This window comes from Euphorbia lathyris, chromosome 9 (assembly GCF_963576675.1).
Source record: "Euphorbia lathyris chromosome 9, ddEupLath1.1, whole genome shotgun sequence".
Classification (NCBI taxonomy): Eukaryota; Viridiplantae; Streptophyta; class Magnoliopsida; order Malpighiales; family Euphorbiaceae; genus Euphorbia; species Euphorbia lathyris.
In genome coordinates, this window is record NC_088918.1 from 36,907,302 (window position 1) to 36,924,733 (window position 17,432).

General features: G+C 35.7%; 2 protein-coding genes across 4 annotated transcripts; one reads left to right on the forward strand and one right to left on the reverse strand.

Annotated features, from left to right (window-relative positions):
• Window positions 1-208: 208 nt before the first annotated feature.
• LOC136205660 (ABC transporter F family member 5-like) lies at window positions 209-7,207 on the forward strand. 3 transcript variants are annotated; one of them, XM_065996350.1, is made up of 12 exons: window positions 209-1,224; window positions 1,536-1,877; window positions 2,576-2,716; window positions 2,807-2,986; window positions 3,117-3,272; window positions 3,780-3,881; window positions 3,955-4,083; window positions 4,166-4,270; window positions 4,348-4,619; window positions 4,708-5,812; window positions 6,773-6,817; window positions 6,910-7,207. In XM_065996350.1, the coding sequence occupies exons 1-9, from the start codon at window positions 358-360 to the stop codon at window positions 4,441-4,443; spliced, it is 2,118 nt and encodes a 705-aa protein (XP_065852422.1). In that variant the 5' UTR covers window positions 209-357; the 3' UTR covers window positions 4,444-4,619; window positions 4,708-5,812; window positions 6,773-6,817; window positions 6,910-7,207. The 3 variants fall into 3 exon arrangements, with proteins under 3 accessions (XP_065852422.1, XP_065852423.1, XP_065852424.1); XM_065996351.1 differs by having other exon boundaries at window positions 4,348-4,529; XM_065996352.1 differs by having other exon boundaries at window positions 4,348-4,529; window positions 5,694-5,812.
• A 965-nt stretch (window positions 7,208-8,172) lies between these two features.
• LOC136206279 (RNA polymerase sigma factor sigB) lies at window positions 8,173-13,702 on the reverse strand. Its single transcript, XM_065997275.1, has 7 exons — window positions 13,407-13,702; window positions 11,709-11,893; window positions 10,015-10,611; window positions 9,304-9,534; window positions 9,055-9,195; window positions 8,758-8,958; window positions 8,173-8,657 (listed from the first exon to the last, which is right to left on the reverse strand). Exons 1-7 carry the CDS (start codon window positions 13,501-13,503, stop codon window positions 8,376-8,378), a joined length of 1,734 nt encoding a protein of 577 aa, XP_065853347.1. The 5' UTR covers window positions 13,504-13,702; the 3' UTR covers window positions 8,173-8,375.
• Between the last annotated feature and the right edge of the window lie 3,730 nt (window positions 13,703-17,432).

The window sequence follows — 17,432 nt, forward strand, 5'->3', positions numbered from 1 at the left end:
CCGAGAAACAAGCATAACATCAATTAAACACTCAAGAGTAGACCTAGAATAAAAAAAAAAAAAAAATCATAATAGGAAATAATCCTGCAGAATACACCATGTAGCGAAGAAAATATGGCCGAAATAGAAGAAAATGGATTGTTTCGCAAGAAAGAGACAAATAGTTGAAGATCTTACCTGCAGAAATATTAACCGGTTAAAATAATTGAATGGTTCAGATTACAGATATTGTTATTTTGAAAAGACATATAAAATCAGGACAGTGGCAAAATTGAAGAAGAAAAAGCTCCTCCTCCTCCTTCACCAATTGTCTTTGTGAGCGGGCTCAGAGACTTCCTCTGAGCTTTCGCTGTTTCCATGGATTTATCCACTAAGTTCCACCGCCTAGACCTCCATTCTCCTTTTCTTACCGGTTCCTCCGTCTTTGGCACCAGCCCATCAACTCTTCCATCCCGTTTTAAACAAAATTCATCTTCAATACTCACTAAACCCATTCTAAATAATCCCAATTCCCTCAACTTTACTTCTCGGAGAAGAAGTACGACAATCGCTGCCCGGCTATCTACTGCCACCGTCGCTGAGCCTGATACTGATATCGAGTCCTTGTTTTCCAGTAATTCCACTGATGATTTAGATAGAAGAGGCGCTAAAAAGCAATTTACTGGGGCTTCTGGTATTACATCAGGTATTAAACTTGAAAACATAACTAAGAGCTATAAAGGTGTAACTGTTCTGAAGGATGTCACTTGGGAGGTGAAAAAAGGTGAGAAAGTAGGGCTTGTAGGTGTTAATGGGGCGGGGAAAACGACTCAGTTGAGAATTATCACTGGACAGGAAGAACCCGATTCTGGAAATGTAATTAAAGCAAAATCCAATATGAAAATTTCGTTTTTGAGTCAAGAATTTGAGGTTTCCTTGAGTAGGACTGTTAAAGAGGAGTTCATGAGTGCATTTGAAGAAGAAATGGAGATTGCAGGAAGGTTAGAGAGGGTGCAGAAGGCGATAGAGGGGTCTGTGGAGGACTTGGACCTCATGGGTAGATTATTAGACGAATTTGACTTGTTGCAGAGAAGAGCACAAGCTGTGGACTTGAATATGGTTGATGCAAAGATCAGTAAGTTGATGCCGGAGCTAGGGTTTTCCCCTGAGGATTCGGATAGGTTGGTGGCTTCATTTAGTGGTGGATGGCAGATGAGAATGTCACTTGGGAAGATTTTGCTACAGGTATAGTGTATAGCCTTCTCAAATATTGAATACAATTGAATTATTAACTGTTATGATTATTGATATTCATTCTCAACTACTATTAGCAATTCATTTTGGAAAATGATAAAGTTAACTCATTCATTGAGCACAAATTAAGAATGAAAAAATGAGTTTTCACTTCTCTCTCATTTTACAATTATCTTGTTTGAGATAACATATGCTGAGATTTCGAATGATAAACAAAGTATACATTGAAGGTTTAATCACTGGCATACATTACAAGGTTTCATACTAGTTGTTGACTCCATTATTTGATTGTTCACTTACAGGATCCAGATTTGTTGCTTCTAGATGAACCTACAAATCACCTTGATCTTGACACAATTGAGTGGCTTGAAGGTTATCTCCAGAAGCAAGATGTGCCAATGGTGATCATATCCCACGACAGGGCCTTTCTTGATCAACTATGCACAAAAATTGTGGAGACTGAAATGGGTGTAGCTAGGACGTACCAGGGAAATTATTCTCAGTTCCTTCTGTCTAAGGCAGCATGGATTGAAGCCCAGTATACTGCCTGGGAGAAACAACAAAAGGAAATGGAGCAAGCCAAGGACTTAATAAGTAGGTTGGGTGCAGGAGCGAATTCTGGCCGTGCTTCTTCAGCTGAGAAGGTACCGTTAGTCAACTAGAAGTGTAGAACAATTAGCTTCAATTTTTTCTAGAGCCAAAAACATTTTTCCTTGGATATCATTGAACATATAATGTTATTTATTGAGCTAGTGTTCTGAAAGGTCAGTCTGATAATTGATGTTTCTGGGACGCGTTCTACACTTTTTTGGCTTAATTAATGGACGCTCTGAAACGAGGAAAAATGTGGTTAGGTTTAATAGAATAATAGATGTATGAAATAGTATATATTTTGGTTTTACGTCAATACTGTTGATGTCTTCGGGAATTGGTCCCTTTCTGACCCTTGTAAAGCTTAATTAATGCCATATTGCCTTCTAAAATCACAATTTTCAGGAAATTAACGACAAGTCCAGAGTATAGTAGTGGATGTGAATGTGGGATTTATTGATTTATTGAGGCTGAATCCATCTCCTTTGACATCTACTAGCATTAGCTTTCTAAAGTATGGATGTAGGGTCAATTTTTTTGAGGGAAATACTTCTGTTTGTCTGAAGATCTTTGCAATGAGCTGTTATTGTTATCTTTGTCTAAGTTAAATCATTTACAGAAGTATGAATTTTGTAACTTTATCAATTGAAATTTTATGTTGCAGCCATGGTTTGGCATCTTCTCCTTATTTTTCGCTTCAATTGATTACTAAACCTTTTTTTTTTTCTTTTTGAAATGTTGCTAATAACAGAAACTGGAGAAACTTTTGGAAGAGGATCAAATAGAGAAACCATTTCAAAGAAAACAAATGAAGATCAGGTTTCCAGAGAGGGGAAGAAGTGGAAGAACTGTTGCAATGATTAAGAATTTGGAATTCAGTTATGAAGATAAGGTACTGTACATCACAGGAGAGGCTGCTTATTGTTGAGTTATCTGCTTTCTTACTAATGATTTTCTACTCATTTAATGCTTTATGTGGCAGGTGCTGTTTAATAAGTCAAATGTTACAATAGAAAAAGGTGAGAAGATCGCCATTATTGGCCCAAATGGATGTGGAAAGAGTACTTTACTGAAACTTATCATGGGATTAGAGAAGCCAAGTGCAGGTGAAATTGTACTTGGGGAGCATAATGTATTACCCAACTATTTTGAGCAAAACCAGGTATGCTACTTTTATCAATTAAATGTCGTCTAATTTAAACTTGTTCTCCTGTCATTCTCTCTTTTGGTTCGTTTTGCTTCTTTTACATGTAATTGCTATTCTAACTAAGTATGATCTATGGCTCTTGAAGGCTGAGGCACTTGATCTGGATAAAACAGTGCTTCAAACAGTAGAAGAAGTTGCAGAGGACTGGAGAATTGATGATATAAAGGGACTCCTTGGGCGCTGCAATTTCAAAGCTGATATGCTTGATAGAAAGGTGTCCCTTTTGAGCGGTGGTGAAAAGGTAAAACTCATTGGTGCTCTCTGATATAATCTTAAATTCTGTATCTCGTGTTGGCTTATTCTTTTAGAAATTCTAGTTATTTCACGAATTGTCCCTTTCTTTTGGAACCATTTATTGAAGTTTTCTTATAGTTGTTCCTGTATGTTGCTTCCAAGATTATAAAAGCAGAGTACACTGTTTTTTGAAGCTTAAGGAGTGGCGAAATGATGATTGTTAGTCCATTGTTTTCTGGAAAATAAGAGTAATTAGGAACATGTTGCCTTCAGTTTGTATCTAGATCAATATCTTGAATCCTTATCTACCATTGTTATCCTTCGCCATGGAAGCTGTAGGGTTGCGTGAGTATCCAAAAGTAATACAGTTTCTAGAGCTGATGATTCTACTAGATTAAGTTACTTATAGTCATCCTGTTTTGTTGAAGTTACTTACAACCATCCTTTTTTTTTCAAGCAGAAGTTATTTTTCCTTTTTGATATGTAGTTGACTTTCAAAGTTGTGTTTATTTAGGCACGCCTGGCATTTTGCAAGTTCATGGTGAAACCTTCAACTTTGCTCGTACTGGATGAACCAACCAATCATTTGGATATACCTTCAAAAGAGATGCTTGAGGTTGGTACTGTTTGTTGTTAGTTTTTGTTTATCTCCAATCAGGTGGCCAAACTATGTCTGATTTGTATATCAGGAAGCCATATCAGAATATGAAGGCACAGTTATCGCAGTCTCGCATGATCGGTACTTCATAAAGCAAATAGTTAACAGAGTAATTGAAGTCCAAGATGGCCAACTACAGGATTATGCAGGCGATTACAATGTAAGCATGTCCTTGGTATTTGTTCTTGTCTGGAATTTCCTATCTCACTCAGGTTTGTAACTCGAAATATCTTGTTTGACAGTACTATCTGGAGAAAAACCTGGATGCGAGAGAGAGAGCGCTTGAGAGGGAGGCAGAGCTTGAGGAAAAAGCACCAAAAACAAAGGCAAAATCAAAGTTGTCAAAGGTAAGCAGTTATGGATTAGAGTAATAATAATATTAGAGGAGGATGGCATGCTTACATTTGTTGTTGTTGGTGTACAGGCTGAGAAGGAAGCTAGGAAGAAACAAAAAATGAAGGCATTCCAGGCTGCAAAACAAAAATCTAAAGGAATTAAAAATTCCAAGAGATGGAATTGAAAGAAATACACACCACAAATTGATTGATGATTGAGTTAACCTCACAATGTAAAGAGCCTTGCTAGGAAATATTTATCCTGTATAAGGTACTCAACCAAGACCGCCCATTTTACTGTACATAATAATATTTGATAGAAATGCAGGTTTTGGAAGTTGGAGGTTGTGGCTCAATCATGGTATAATCTTTGAAGGTCACTCTTTTTTTTTTTTGGCTTACAATGCCTCCTCTTTTTTCAAAATGGTATTTTTTTTTTTTTTTGGTAGGAAAGGAAAGGAAAAACAAACAACAACAACAACAACAACAAAGCCTTAGTCCCGAAATGATTCGGGGTCGGCTAACATGAACTATCATATAAAATCGTGAAAATCAAGTCGTGTCAGCGACACAGATTCGCTCCCTCCACTCCGTCCTATCCACTACCATATTTTCCTCAATTCCCAATAAACTCATATCACTCTCGATCACCCTCCTCCAAGTTTGCTTAGGTCTTCCCCTACCCCTCACCACTACATCCCTTTGCCACTCTTCGGTTCTCCTAACCGGCGCATCAAGCGCTCTACGTCTCACATGGCCAAACCACCTTAGTCGGTTTTCTCTCATTTTATTCTCAATAGATGGAAAAACAAAAACACAAAAAAACTCAACCCGGGATCAGCCTAGGGAAACTGACTCCCACCATATCCTCCAAAATCAATTGTTGATCTTAGTTTCATCTGCAATATTTCTCCTTATTATACATATGAATGAACATTTTCATCCTCTTTACGGGGTGATGAATATCTTTTTTTTCTACCCTAGTTAAGGACTAATACTAAGTTTACTTAAGTTTTTTTGTTGGAAGCTACACCATAAATGGTCTATTACAACACAAAATACATGTGTTGCCTCTAAAGTGTTGCTAGAGATATGATTAAATTTTATCTATTCCAACACTTGGTATAAAGTGTTGGAGTAGACATATTAAATTTTCTTAACTCATATATTGTAACACTAATTTTAAAGTGTTGGTATAAATATGGAAAATTTTGTTTTTTTTTTTTTTTTTTTGCTGGAAAAAGTTGGCTTGGAGGGAAGAGTTATTTTATTTCCCTCCATAAAGTTAACAAAAAATAAAGAGAAAAATTACCCTAACATTCAATTACTCTTTATCTCTCTCTCTCTCTCTCTCTCAACATATCATCTGCTCTCTCTCAACAAATGGATTTACTACTCTCTCAATGTCGACTTACTCCCTCATCGGCCCCTTTAGCTAGCAACCTTGTCGATCTCGTTCCAGTCACTCAGTCCGTGACGACGAGGCCGTTCTGGTCACTCAGTCAGTGGTGCCTCACCTTCGATTCCTGCTGTCCTTCGACTCATCTGTTTTAGGTAAGCCATTTTTATTTTCTCTTTTGTTTCCTTCTTGAGATTGCACAATAATTTAGTTGAGCATCTAAATTTGGAGTAAATGAGTTGCATTGAAATGGGGAGATATGGATTTAGGTATGTAGGGGCAAGGGTTGGGTCTTAGAATGAAGAAATTTCTAATGATTCTGAAAATTTCTGTTGGATGTGGACTTGGCTATGTTTTGGGGCTTGGTTTGGCTGCTTCTTTGGGTTTTTGTCTGTTCAATTTAGATTGAATGATTATTTAACATATATTAGAGCCTCGGTTTAGAGTTTTGGATTCTGAAAATCCCATATATTAATGAAATTTTAGCATAAAATTTTGGATCATGAAGTTATATTGAAATACTTAGTTGGACATTTGGCCAAGTACTAAAGATGGTCTGCTCAAATTTATTTTTTTCTTTACAAATAAGCCCTTAAAATCTCAAACTGAAATATATATTTGGCCCCTATACTTGTCACAGCTTGTAATTTAGATCCCTCTAATTCAATTTTGGTAGATTTGTGTCCCTGTACTTTAACTTTAGCAAAATTATGGCCCATGATTGAAGGTTCCGAAATGCATTTGTTGGAGAATATAGTCCAACTTACATGTCTTTTAATAGCACTTGTGATACAAAATTGTCCGTTAATCATCGAGGACAAATCGATTTTTAGTGACAAAATTGTCTGTGATCATGAGACATTAGATTCATCATTGTGGTTATCCATTATGAAAAAAGGTTATAGTTTACAATGAACTAAACACATTTATGTTTAACTATTAACATTTTCAGCATTGTACTGTAAACAAGTTCTAGACCAGGGGTAAGTTTTTTCTTTCAGAAAAACATTTGCTACAACTGTCAGGGTCTCCTCGATTTCTGTCTCTGTGAATTCTCAAGAAGTATCGTGGTTTGATCTGTTCTAACTTTATTTATGTTTGCATTTCTTTTACAGGCAGATGTAGACTCGAACTTAGAAGGGAAGATAAACTTTTTAAGGGTTAGTGATGTTATAATATTTTTCCGTACATATCATATTTAGTTTGAACTCTCCAATGTATTACAGAGAATCACTAGTGTTTTGTTTTACAGACATTCACTCTCCAACTCGTGGATGGAAGTTTGATTACAGGGGCCAATTTTATAAGCAGTTGATAAAGAAGAGGTTAGGAGAAGAATGGATAAGAGAATGCTCGTGAAGACGATTGCATACGAGGTTGATTCTGAGAGCGGACTGCTGACTCCGGTTGATGCAGAATTCCATCTGTTTGATTGAGTAGATTTGAGATCCTTCTCATCTAGAAATTTACACAAGATATCACTAATATTTGTATTCTATTATAACTTACTAAGTGTAGTTGATCACTAACATGTTTATATATTTCAATAACATTTTATGGGCTCAAAAGTTCTAACAGAGTAGTGACTGAAGATCATATAAATGTTCCAACTCAAAAGTTCTGGCACTCGAAAAATAACACGTAGAACACATAAAGCTGAACAAACAATAACACAGTTTGATCAGATCAAATCTAGGCCAAACAGGTAGTACCAACTCATTATTGTCTAGGACCGTTAGAGACGTTAACAATCATTCAAAAACTCTATCAACTAGTTGTGAAAGACTACATTTTGAAAAGATCTAAAATTATTTAATTCACAAATTTAAATTTAATTGGTTTTTTTTTTTTTTACCAAAAGAATCAATATATTAGAGAAGGGGACTTGCATCCTCAATAATAGTGTTTGACAACCAAATAGGCAAAACAGAAAATAAGCAATCGCTAGCATTGGAACAGGTCCGCTTAGCTATCAAATGAGCGGCCCTATTCGCTAAACGAGAAACATACGCTAAACTAAAACCCGGTTGAGCATTAAAAATGTCCCTGCAATCCTGTATGATCAAGCCAAATTCCGTGTAATCCTGTCGGCTAGAGAGAACCGCATCCACAACTACCTTAGCATCCGACTCAAACTCAACATGGGTAAAATTTTGACTAGCAAGCCAACATAGACATGTGCGTACCGCTAAAGCTTCGACAATTTTTGGTTCCTTTATGCCATTTATTAGGCACTTGCTACTAAATAAAAATAAACCGAATTCATCTCTTACCACTGCACCCAAGCCGCATCTCCCTTCCGAAGCAAAAATTGCCGCGTCCATATTAAATTTAATTGGTTTTAAACAATAGTTTTGATACATAGTATAAATCTTAAGATACTTATTAAATCTTTGAAAAAAAGTAATCATTTTTATTATTTTACGTGTAGAACAATTTGGTCATGAGATACAATAAACATCCTTCAATATTTCTTCTAATTTACCAAAAGTAACTACTAGACACAAAAACCTCCTCCCAGAAATACTTTGCCTTTGGCTTTGGCTTTGATTGCTCAGTTCAAAAATTTTGTTTATATGCACAACTATTCTCTAAAATTCTGAATAAGATTACAGTAGCAGTTGCTGGAGAAACAAAAAATGAAAAATAAAATACAAAGAAGCGTCAGGCAAGCTAGCTGGACTGGCATTGGGCATTGGCAATCTCATATTCAGATGATTATGAAATCAAGTACTGCTTCAATTGTTTGGTCCTCTTCTTGTTCTTCAGTTTTCGAAATGCACTCGATTCTATTTGTCGAACTCTTTCCCTGCTTACTCCAATTATCTCTCCAATCTCTTGTAACGTTTTCATCCTTCCATCTTCCAATCCAAATCTCCATCTTATCACTTGATTCTCTCTTGGACTCAGACTGTCCAGCACTTTCTCCAGATCTTTTTTCATAAATTGCTTCATTAGCAGATCTTCCGCTGTTTCCGCATCAGGGTCTGCAATTATCTCCTGGAAAATCAAATGCAGCAACTGGTAAGCACTAACCAGTACTATCAATTTCATTTCAAATAGCTATTAAGGTAATACTGAAAGCATAAGATGGACAGACCGAAGGTTTAAGATCCATATTAAGCCCGATCTTCTGATCAAGAGATCTCGGAGCTTTTGGAGTTAGTAACACAGCATTGAGCCTCTTCATTGAAAGTCCAGCTGCCTCCGCAACTTCTTCGTCATTAGGATGTTTTCCATTTTCGCTATATAATTGCTTTCTAGCTTCCTTCACTCTATAAGTTGCCTCAACCATATGAAACTGCACATCCGAAACAATGAATGCAAAAGTTTCACCATATGTAACTTTATACAAGGGATTTAGGAAAGAAACAACAAGATAATGAAGAAAGCTAACCGGTAAGCGAATTGTCCGAGATTGATCAGAGAGAGACTTCCGTACTGCCTGTTTAATCCACCAATGAGCATAAGTTGAGAATTTGAAACCTTTTGAAGCATCAAACTTCTCTGAACCTCTTACAAGTCCACGACATCCTTCCTGTGATTCAAACGAACATTTCAGATAACAAAAGTATCAGGACTCGTTTCTTAATAAATTCATCTTTCTTGGAAAATGAAAACCTCAAATTGTGCTATAAGAACATGCCTGGACAAGATCTTGGAGATTCATTCCAGCTCCTTGATAATTTTTAGCAATTGAAATTACAAGTCGTATGTTAGATTTTATCATTTTGTCTTTGCATAATCTGCCATAGTTCAAGCGCTTCCTTAAAGTTCTCTGATCAATTCCTGCAGCAGCAGCCCACTGTATAAAGGTAGGCTCACTTCCACAGCGCTCTACAAGCTCCGCATGCAGTCCTTCAAGTTTTAATAGGTCCTGAATTACATCACGAAAAAAAGAGATTTTTATAATCTGAGAAAATGGAGTGGAATACTGATTGGTACGAATAACAAGTCAACTTTATTTTGAAAAGAAAAAAAGCCAACTCTTTTTCTTGCTTCTCCATCTCTGGTATCTACTCCAGATGTATAGACATGCAACAAAACTGAGTTTCCTAAATTAAGTATCTAAAGATGCATTACAGTAAAGTTCTTGCACGCATCTAGCATCTGTTACTTACCCTCAATGTATATTCTTTTAACCTTTGGCTGATATCAGTGATTTAAAGTTTGGTACAACATGGGGTTTAAACAACTGAAGCTAAAAAGCTAAACCAATTCTTTTAGCAGATGCCATCTACATCAGCCATAAAAAAGGGTAAAAGAAAAGTCTGGAGAAGGGTTTAAAATCCCTAAATTTTGAACTGCCCATTTGGAATCTACCCTAACAGGATAATATTAAGTTTGTAAAAGATACCTGTATTCCTTGAGACAATTGCAGTTCTTCAGTGCCAGTAAGAAGTCTAGAAGTGCTTGTTGTTGCTCTCAAATAACGCAATGGATCAGAGTAATCCACTTCCTGTAAAGAAGCACGTTTTTTCTTGCTGGTAGAACTGGACTTCACAGAGACGACATTAGAAGCAACCCTTTCAGCTGCTCTTACTCGTTTAGCTTTTCTTTCAGGTTGTCGGCTTGATCTCACAGCTATGCCTTCAGAAAGTTGCTTCTGCAGAAGTTCAAGCTCTTCATGAGTTGGCTCCAAGTAATCTGATTCTTTGATGGAATTTCCCATGGACTGTTCTTCTCTTAGTTCAGTTTCAGCAGTCACCGAGTCTCCTATGATAGTGGCTCGTTCTGTCTCTGTGAACTGAAGCCAGCCAGACGATATGGTACCTCTGGATGAAACTGTATTATCTGCTTCAAAAGAAGGGATATTTTTAACCAAAAGAGCTGCATCCTTTGCAACCTTGACAGCAGCTCTAGCAAGAGCTACTGCTTCAGCAGCAGCTGCAGTAATAACAGCCTCGTCACTTGTAATAAGTGTTTCTGTTGCTAAAGTCGAGCCAAATGTTGCCTGTGATAAAGCCAAGAACAATATTATAGCAACCTTATCAAACACATCATTAATGAATTTAGTGAGAAATACAATTTTCACGGCAAAAAATTAGAATAAGCTATAGTTCCAAAGTAAGTTAGAAGATTTTGTCCAGGATAAACAGAAAAGGGAGATTAAGAGTGTTAAAAAGAAAAGATAAAAAGTGATGGAAATTTGAATCTGATAGCAAATCTATAAATTATAATAAATAAAATGCATCAATTCACTCAGTTAGCAATAAAGAATGAGAAGAAACAGATGATATCATTGTGACAACAAAGATCTAAGTTTGAGTACATATATCAAGGTACGACGGTTGATTTAACGAAAACGAAATTTTGACATGGTTGTCAAAAAAAAGGAAAAATTAACAAAATTAACTAAAAAGGATAAATTCATTTCATAAGACAATTGCCCATCATAGTCACCCAACAAAACAGAAAACTATTCTTGATCATTTTATTGATGAGCAAATAATGAATCAGTATCAAGAAAGGTCACCCTTCTTATCTACAAGATCAAGGACTTGTTTACATTAGATTGAATGAACCAAACATCCAAAGAATTGCATATTTTTACAGTTTTTGATCAATTATTTTAAGTTTAGCAATTGATACTTTCAAGTTGGTGCCAACGTTAGCCATCTCATTCAAGATAAACAGAAAAATAGCCTAATGACCTGGAAAAGAAGACCTGCTTACTCAGTCTTAGGTTTCTTTTTTATTATAAAAAAAAACTATGAATTAGTACTTGTAAATTCAAACTGATGGCACTTATTGGATCAATTGTTATATTTTAAAACAATGGCATATAAAAATGTGAACAAAATTTCCAAAATTAATATTAATGTTAGAATTCACTAAAATTAAGTATGTGATCAAATTTTGTGTATTTGTTGAACACTTGGGCTATTTTCTCTCAATTGGATGAAATTGATACCGAACTAAAAGTGCTAATGAATTCTAAAATATTACTATTCTAAAACATGCACATATATTTGGATTTTATTTATTCTGTTATTTTTATTTGTTCTCGTCTTAAGGTCTTTACACTATATCAGAGGGAACAATGCTCACCTCTTTGGGAGGATCAATTGCCCCAACATAAGTCCATGGACTCTTTGCAGTGACTGAATCTGAATGAGCTTCAAAAGAGGGTAATCTCAACCTCTCCAGATCAAGAACTGTAGTTGATGTTGATGGCGAAGTAGTGGACAAAATGCATTGTGCACGAAAATAGACGGGATCTCTACTCTTTGCTTCTGATGTCAAGAAAGCAATCACAGTAAATATCATGCTCATTATACATATAACTAATTCTAAAACAGCATGAACAATAAAGCTCAGAAGTAAATGGAATGTATTCATTGACTATGTCCTCAGTGAACATGTCATGCCATTAAACAGGATGAAAATTCCTCCAGCGTCTTTCACATAAATATATTCGCAATCAAATTATTATAACAGATGTGGAGGCAACAAAGTGCTTTCGTATCAACTGCAGTATTCTTTATTGAACTCATACCATCAGAGTACAGATATAAGTATCAAAAAGTTAGGCTAGAAATTAACACTAAGGTTTTTAGTTCTCCAGAACATATAAGATATAGATATATCTCAAGATCCTCTCTGCACTTGTCTGGTGAGTTATATTATATAGGAGGATAGGATTCATAGTGCTCCATGTTGTTGTTTCCTTCCGTTTTCTTACTGTATATGTGTAAACCGAAGTCCACTAACTGTATAACCAACGGAAAAACTTCAAGGGTTCATTTCAAGTTCCAATTTTTATACCATTCTTAACGGCCTAGCAAAAGTCAGTCACGGGCTCACAGCAATTGGTCAGTAATACAGGTTTCCCAACTGTAGAGAGGAGTAGCCATAATGACGTAGCCTATATGCAAGGAGCAGATATCGCCAAAAGAGAAAATTAACAATAAGTTGCTCCGTTGCTTCCGAAGGGGTATGATAATGGTGATTCAACAAAAGAAGTGTAGTAAGGTATTACTCTATCTGCTGCTACTAAAGCAACTATGGCCAGGGTAGATTTCAGAGCTAGTGTACCTCTCAAATGAAGAAAAAAAAAGAACTAGCTCAGGCCTTATAGAGAGATAACTGTACTCATTCATATACTTCTACTTAATTTCAAGTCTGTATGAACCTACAACTAAACCATAAAGAAATGACTACAAATTGCAGCTCTTTGAGAATAGGAAAGATCCTTTGAAGAAGTTGAAATAACCTTAGTTAGGGTTCAGTAAAGTTGATTGAACTCATTAATGTATAACTATCTCCGCTAGCCTAAATTCTAAAATTGAACAGGCTATACACCATCATTAGAACTTGTTGAGGGTGACAATATTTCATTTATGCAGTTTTGCTGACAGCAATGGAGAATGATAGAGCTATCTATGACACAAATTAGAATCAAATGTTTTCTTAAATACATAAAAACAAAAGGACACACTTCAGTTGAAATGCATTGAGCATTTCTAGTTGAGTTTCAGCCAAGAAATAGACACACACAACTATGCTACTACTGAGAGGAACACGATTGGACATGGCATTGCAGATGTAAAATCACACAAACCCATTCAAATTATGCTTGAATTATGGCATTTTAGATTGAAAGTGAAGCAATATTTGCCCAAACATAGCCAACAGAACTTCGGCTAAAAAGAAGGCATTTTTCCATTGCATATGAACCCAAAAAGCAGAAAAGAAAAGAAAAACCAAAGAACGGAGGCACTATCGAAGAAATGATGGAAAACTCACGAGATTGGGGAAGAGTTGAAGAGTGAAGTAGGTGAGTTCTGAAATGGATAGAGAAAGAGTCTGGTTGGCACTTAAACTGTGGAAGTAGACAAGACATCTCCAGTTATTCTGCTACTAATAATATAACTAGTAAACTGTTTGTATTTCATTCAATTGAGTGTTCAATCTCCAAAATCCATGGAAGGGAAGAAACGGAAAGACCTTCAAAATTCAGGAAGAGAAAGAGAGAGGGAAAGGGAAGGAGTGGTAATTGTTGGTATTGAGATAATATAAACGGATAAGGGGAGAGCGGCCTGCCTGCTACCTGCGGATCAGGAAAGGGAAGGACACTCCCCATATTTACCCAAACAGTAAAACCAAGCACTTCACTTTTATTTCGGATGTTTTTTTTAAGCCCGAATTTACTCTTAATTTTAGAAATAAGGAGAAAATTTAATTTTAACATTTAAAAAAAATATGTATATTTAGTTTTAACATATAAAAATGCATATATTTAACCTTAAAAACGAGCAATATTAATTTTAAAGTATGTTATTGAAAATTTTAAATGTCACTTTAGATATTTCAAATATCAATTTTGTCTAAAATACGGTGTATTACTAATAAAAATTACAAAATTCTGTTAAAATGCTAAAACTTAAATCTGTTATATATAAGTTAATCACAATTTTTTTAACAAAATATCCAAACTATTTACCATATTATTAATATAGTTACAAGAAAATGTACGAAATTACTTTAATTTATCGATAAATTTATTTGGAATGTCTAATGTGATAGTTAAAAAACAGTCAAACCATTCTTTTCAAATTTTCGACGGTGCACGGTTAAAATTGATCTTATTTGGAAACGTTAGGGTTAAATTTACACAATTTTATATGTTAGGGTAAATCTACACTTCACTTCAACGATAGGGTTAAATTTGATATGTATCTCATAATTTTATCTTGAAAATTCTAATAGTCTGGTTTAAAGTTATTTAACGGTCAAATTCTTTTATGGTTTCTTTTACGCTCTGTTTGTTTCGGAGAAAATATTCTGCAGGAAAATATTTTCTCAATTTTCCAGTGTTTGAAAATAAATAAATAAAAACATTAAAAATGTAAAATACAAAAAATATGAAACACGAAAAACATGAATAACATGAAAACGTTACAAAACACGAGAATATGAAAAAAAAAACTAGCAAAAAACATGAAAAGGTGAACAAATGCGAAAAACACAAAAATGCAAAAAAAAAAAGTAAACACTTGAAAAAGCACAAAACATGAAATATACAAAAACATGAAAAATATAAAAACACGAAAACGTGAAAAAATACGAAAAACACGAAAACGCGAAAAATGCTAAAACACAAAAACGTTACGTGAAAAACGCAATAAACATGAAAAGATGAAAAATGCAAACAAAACACGAAAACGTGAAAAATACGAAAAACATGAAAAACATGAATAACACGAAAAAGTAACAAAATGTGAAAAAAAAAAAGAAAACATGAAAAAGGAAAAAACCGAAAAACTAAATATGAAAACGCGAAAAAATGAAAAAAATACAAAAAGAAAACACAATAACGTTAATAACACGAGAAAACGTACAAAAAAATGCCAAAAATGTGAAAAAAAACGTTTTTCGTGTTTTTAACATTAATTTTGTTTCACATTTTCATGTTTTTTCACTTATTTTTCGTAAGGAATTTCTATGCTATTCCGTTCTTTGCTATTATATTCCTTTGGAATAATCATTCCATTCCATTCCGCGAACCAAACGACACCTTACAGTTTATAAGTGTTTTTTGTGCTTAATTTGTGCTTAATACATGTGAATCTATTTTTTTTGTGTTTTATATATACAATTGAAAATAAAAAATACAAAAAATCTATATTTAGTGTTTGGAAAATATTTTCCAGTGTTGTAGCCAAACATCGAAAAATATTTTCCAGTGTTATTGCCAAACACAGGAAAATATTTTATTTTCCTGCACAATATTTTCTCTGCATAAAATTTTCCATAACACAATATTTTCCCCCAAACAAATAGGGCCTTAGTTATTTATTGTTTACGGAAGTTATCCTTTCAAATTAGGAAGCACTTTTATTTTATTTTTTTTGGTAGGAATAGGAAAGAAAAAAAAAACACAAAAAAAACTATCTCGGGATTAGCCTAGGGAAGCTAACCCCACAGCATCTTCCAAGAGAAGAGAAGATAAATAATCAGGAGGAGAAGAGAAGGTTGTGACGCCCAACATCCTCTCATGACCAGCAGCCGCCAAACGATCTGCAACCCGGTTTTGCTCTCTGAAGACATGGCTAAACTTGATAAGGTCAAAGGAAGAACAAAATCTTCTAATTCCTTTGATTAAATTTTGGCTATTCAAACAAATAGCATTTTTATCGGAGATCATATTGATAGCCTCGAGGTTGTCAGATTCTACAAGCACCTTCTTTAAACCCAGACTCTTGGCCAGTCTGAGGCCAGAAAAAATCCCCCAAAGCTTAGCCGAAAAGGACAAACCTAAGCCCTGATTCTGAACAAACCCAGACAGCCAAGCACCCCCATCATCCCTCTAGAACACCTCCTGCAGCAATTTTACCATCCTTGAGACAAGAACCATCCGTATTTAATTTCACCACCCCTTCCCTAGGCCTGCACCAGCCAAGGAGGTGAACATTCTTCTTCTGGGTAGACCTAGCCAGACTGTCTCCTTTGAAGCTATCAATGATATTAAATAATTTTCCTGAGAAGAACTCACTCAAATTAGGAAAAATAACAGTTTTCCTTTCAAAAATCTCCTCGTTCCTCCAATTCCAAATCTGGTGACAAACAATAGCAAAGAAAATATCACCATGCTCAAGGTTAGCCAATAATTTCCCACTAACACCATCTGCAAATCAGTCTAGATCAGAGTGGGACAAGAAAAAAGAAAACAGGTGGTGAGGGAGAACTTTCATCCACACCTCTTTACTCCTAGTACAATCCCTAAGAGCATGGCAAACTGTTTCAACATGCACTCTGCATATGCTACAAGCACCAGAATCCACCAGATGCCGTCTATTTCTATCAGAATTAGTAAGCAACCTATCCTTCACCCCAAGCCAAAGAAAGCTCCTGATACGGTAAGGGACTTTTAAAGCCCAAATAAGCTTCCAGACTTCAGAGTGAGGACCCGCCCCATTATTCTTGAAGGCCTCAAAGGCAGACTTACAGGTATAAGCCCCATTATTAGTCCACGCCCAACAATGACTATCCATGTCTTCCTCCTTGTTACTTATCTTAACCCCTCTAATCCTCAGGAGCGTATCCAGACTGAAAAAAGAGTCAAATTTAGACCAAATCCAATCCCCCTCCGAATCCACCACATCAGCAATTCTCCAATTACGGAAATTAATGGGCGGCAGGGAATTAAACACCTCAAGTAAAGATTTACCCCCCAATCTAGACATCATTCCAGATGCTGATGGACTTCCCATTGCCCACCTCCCAACCTATTCCAGAGCAAAACTCTGAAAACACAGAACTGAGGCCTTTCCAAAGAAAAGAACAATTGACAACTCTCTCATTGGGACCCCTAAAAATCCTATCTTTTCTATATTTTCCACATAGAAGACGAACCCAAAGAGAAGAGGGGAGTTGCCACATTCTCCACAGGAGTTTCATTAATAACACTTTGTTGTTGTCCTTGGCTTGTCTTATCCCCAGGCCTCCCATGTTTTTAGGTTGACAAACCTCCTTCCAAGGAACAAGGTGGATCTTTTTCCCCTCCGTAGAGTCCCCCCAAAGAAAACGTCGATTGATTTTATCAAGATCATTAAGAACCGGCTCAGACAACCTACAAGCTTGCATAATATGATTAGGAACCGCACAATTGACAGACTGAATCAAAGTGAGGTGGCCCGCAAGAGAAAGAATTTTAGCTTTCCAAATGGCACATTTTCCATTAGTATTATCGAGAGTCTCTTTAAAGGAGGCTTTGGAGACTCTGTCACTATGGAGGGGGACCCCCAGATATTTACCCAAAGAATTAGTCAA

Excerpts from the sequence above, each read along its gene's own strand:
- LOC136206279 (XM_065997275.1), bottom strand. The coding sequence starts at position 13,503 with ATGTCTTGTCTACTTCCACAGTTTAAGTGCCAACCAGACTCTTTCTCT. Across the intron at positions 9,535-10,014 it reads AATTGTCTCAAGGAATACAG|GACCTATTAAAACTTGAAGG; the intron begins GTATCTTTTACA and ends GATGTAATTCAG. Across the intron at positions 9,196-9,303 it reads ATCTCCAAGATCTTGTCCAG|GAAGGATGTCGTGGACTTGT; the intron begins GCATGTTCTTAT and ends TTTGAATCACAG.
- LOC136205660 (XM_065996350.1), top strand. The coding sequence starts at position 358 with ATGGATTTATCCACTAAGTTCCACCGCCTAGACCTCCATTCTCCTTTT. Across the intron at positions 1,878-2,575 it reads GTGCTTCTTCAGCTGAGAAG|AAACTGGAGAAACTTTTGGA; the intron begins GTACCGTTAGTC and ends TGCTAATAACAG. Across the intron at positions 2,987-3,116 it reads ACTATTTTGAGCAAAACCAG|GCTGAGGCACTTGATCTGGA; the intron begins GTATGCTACTTT and ends TGGCTCTTGAAG.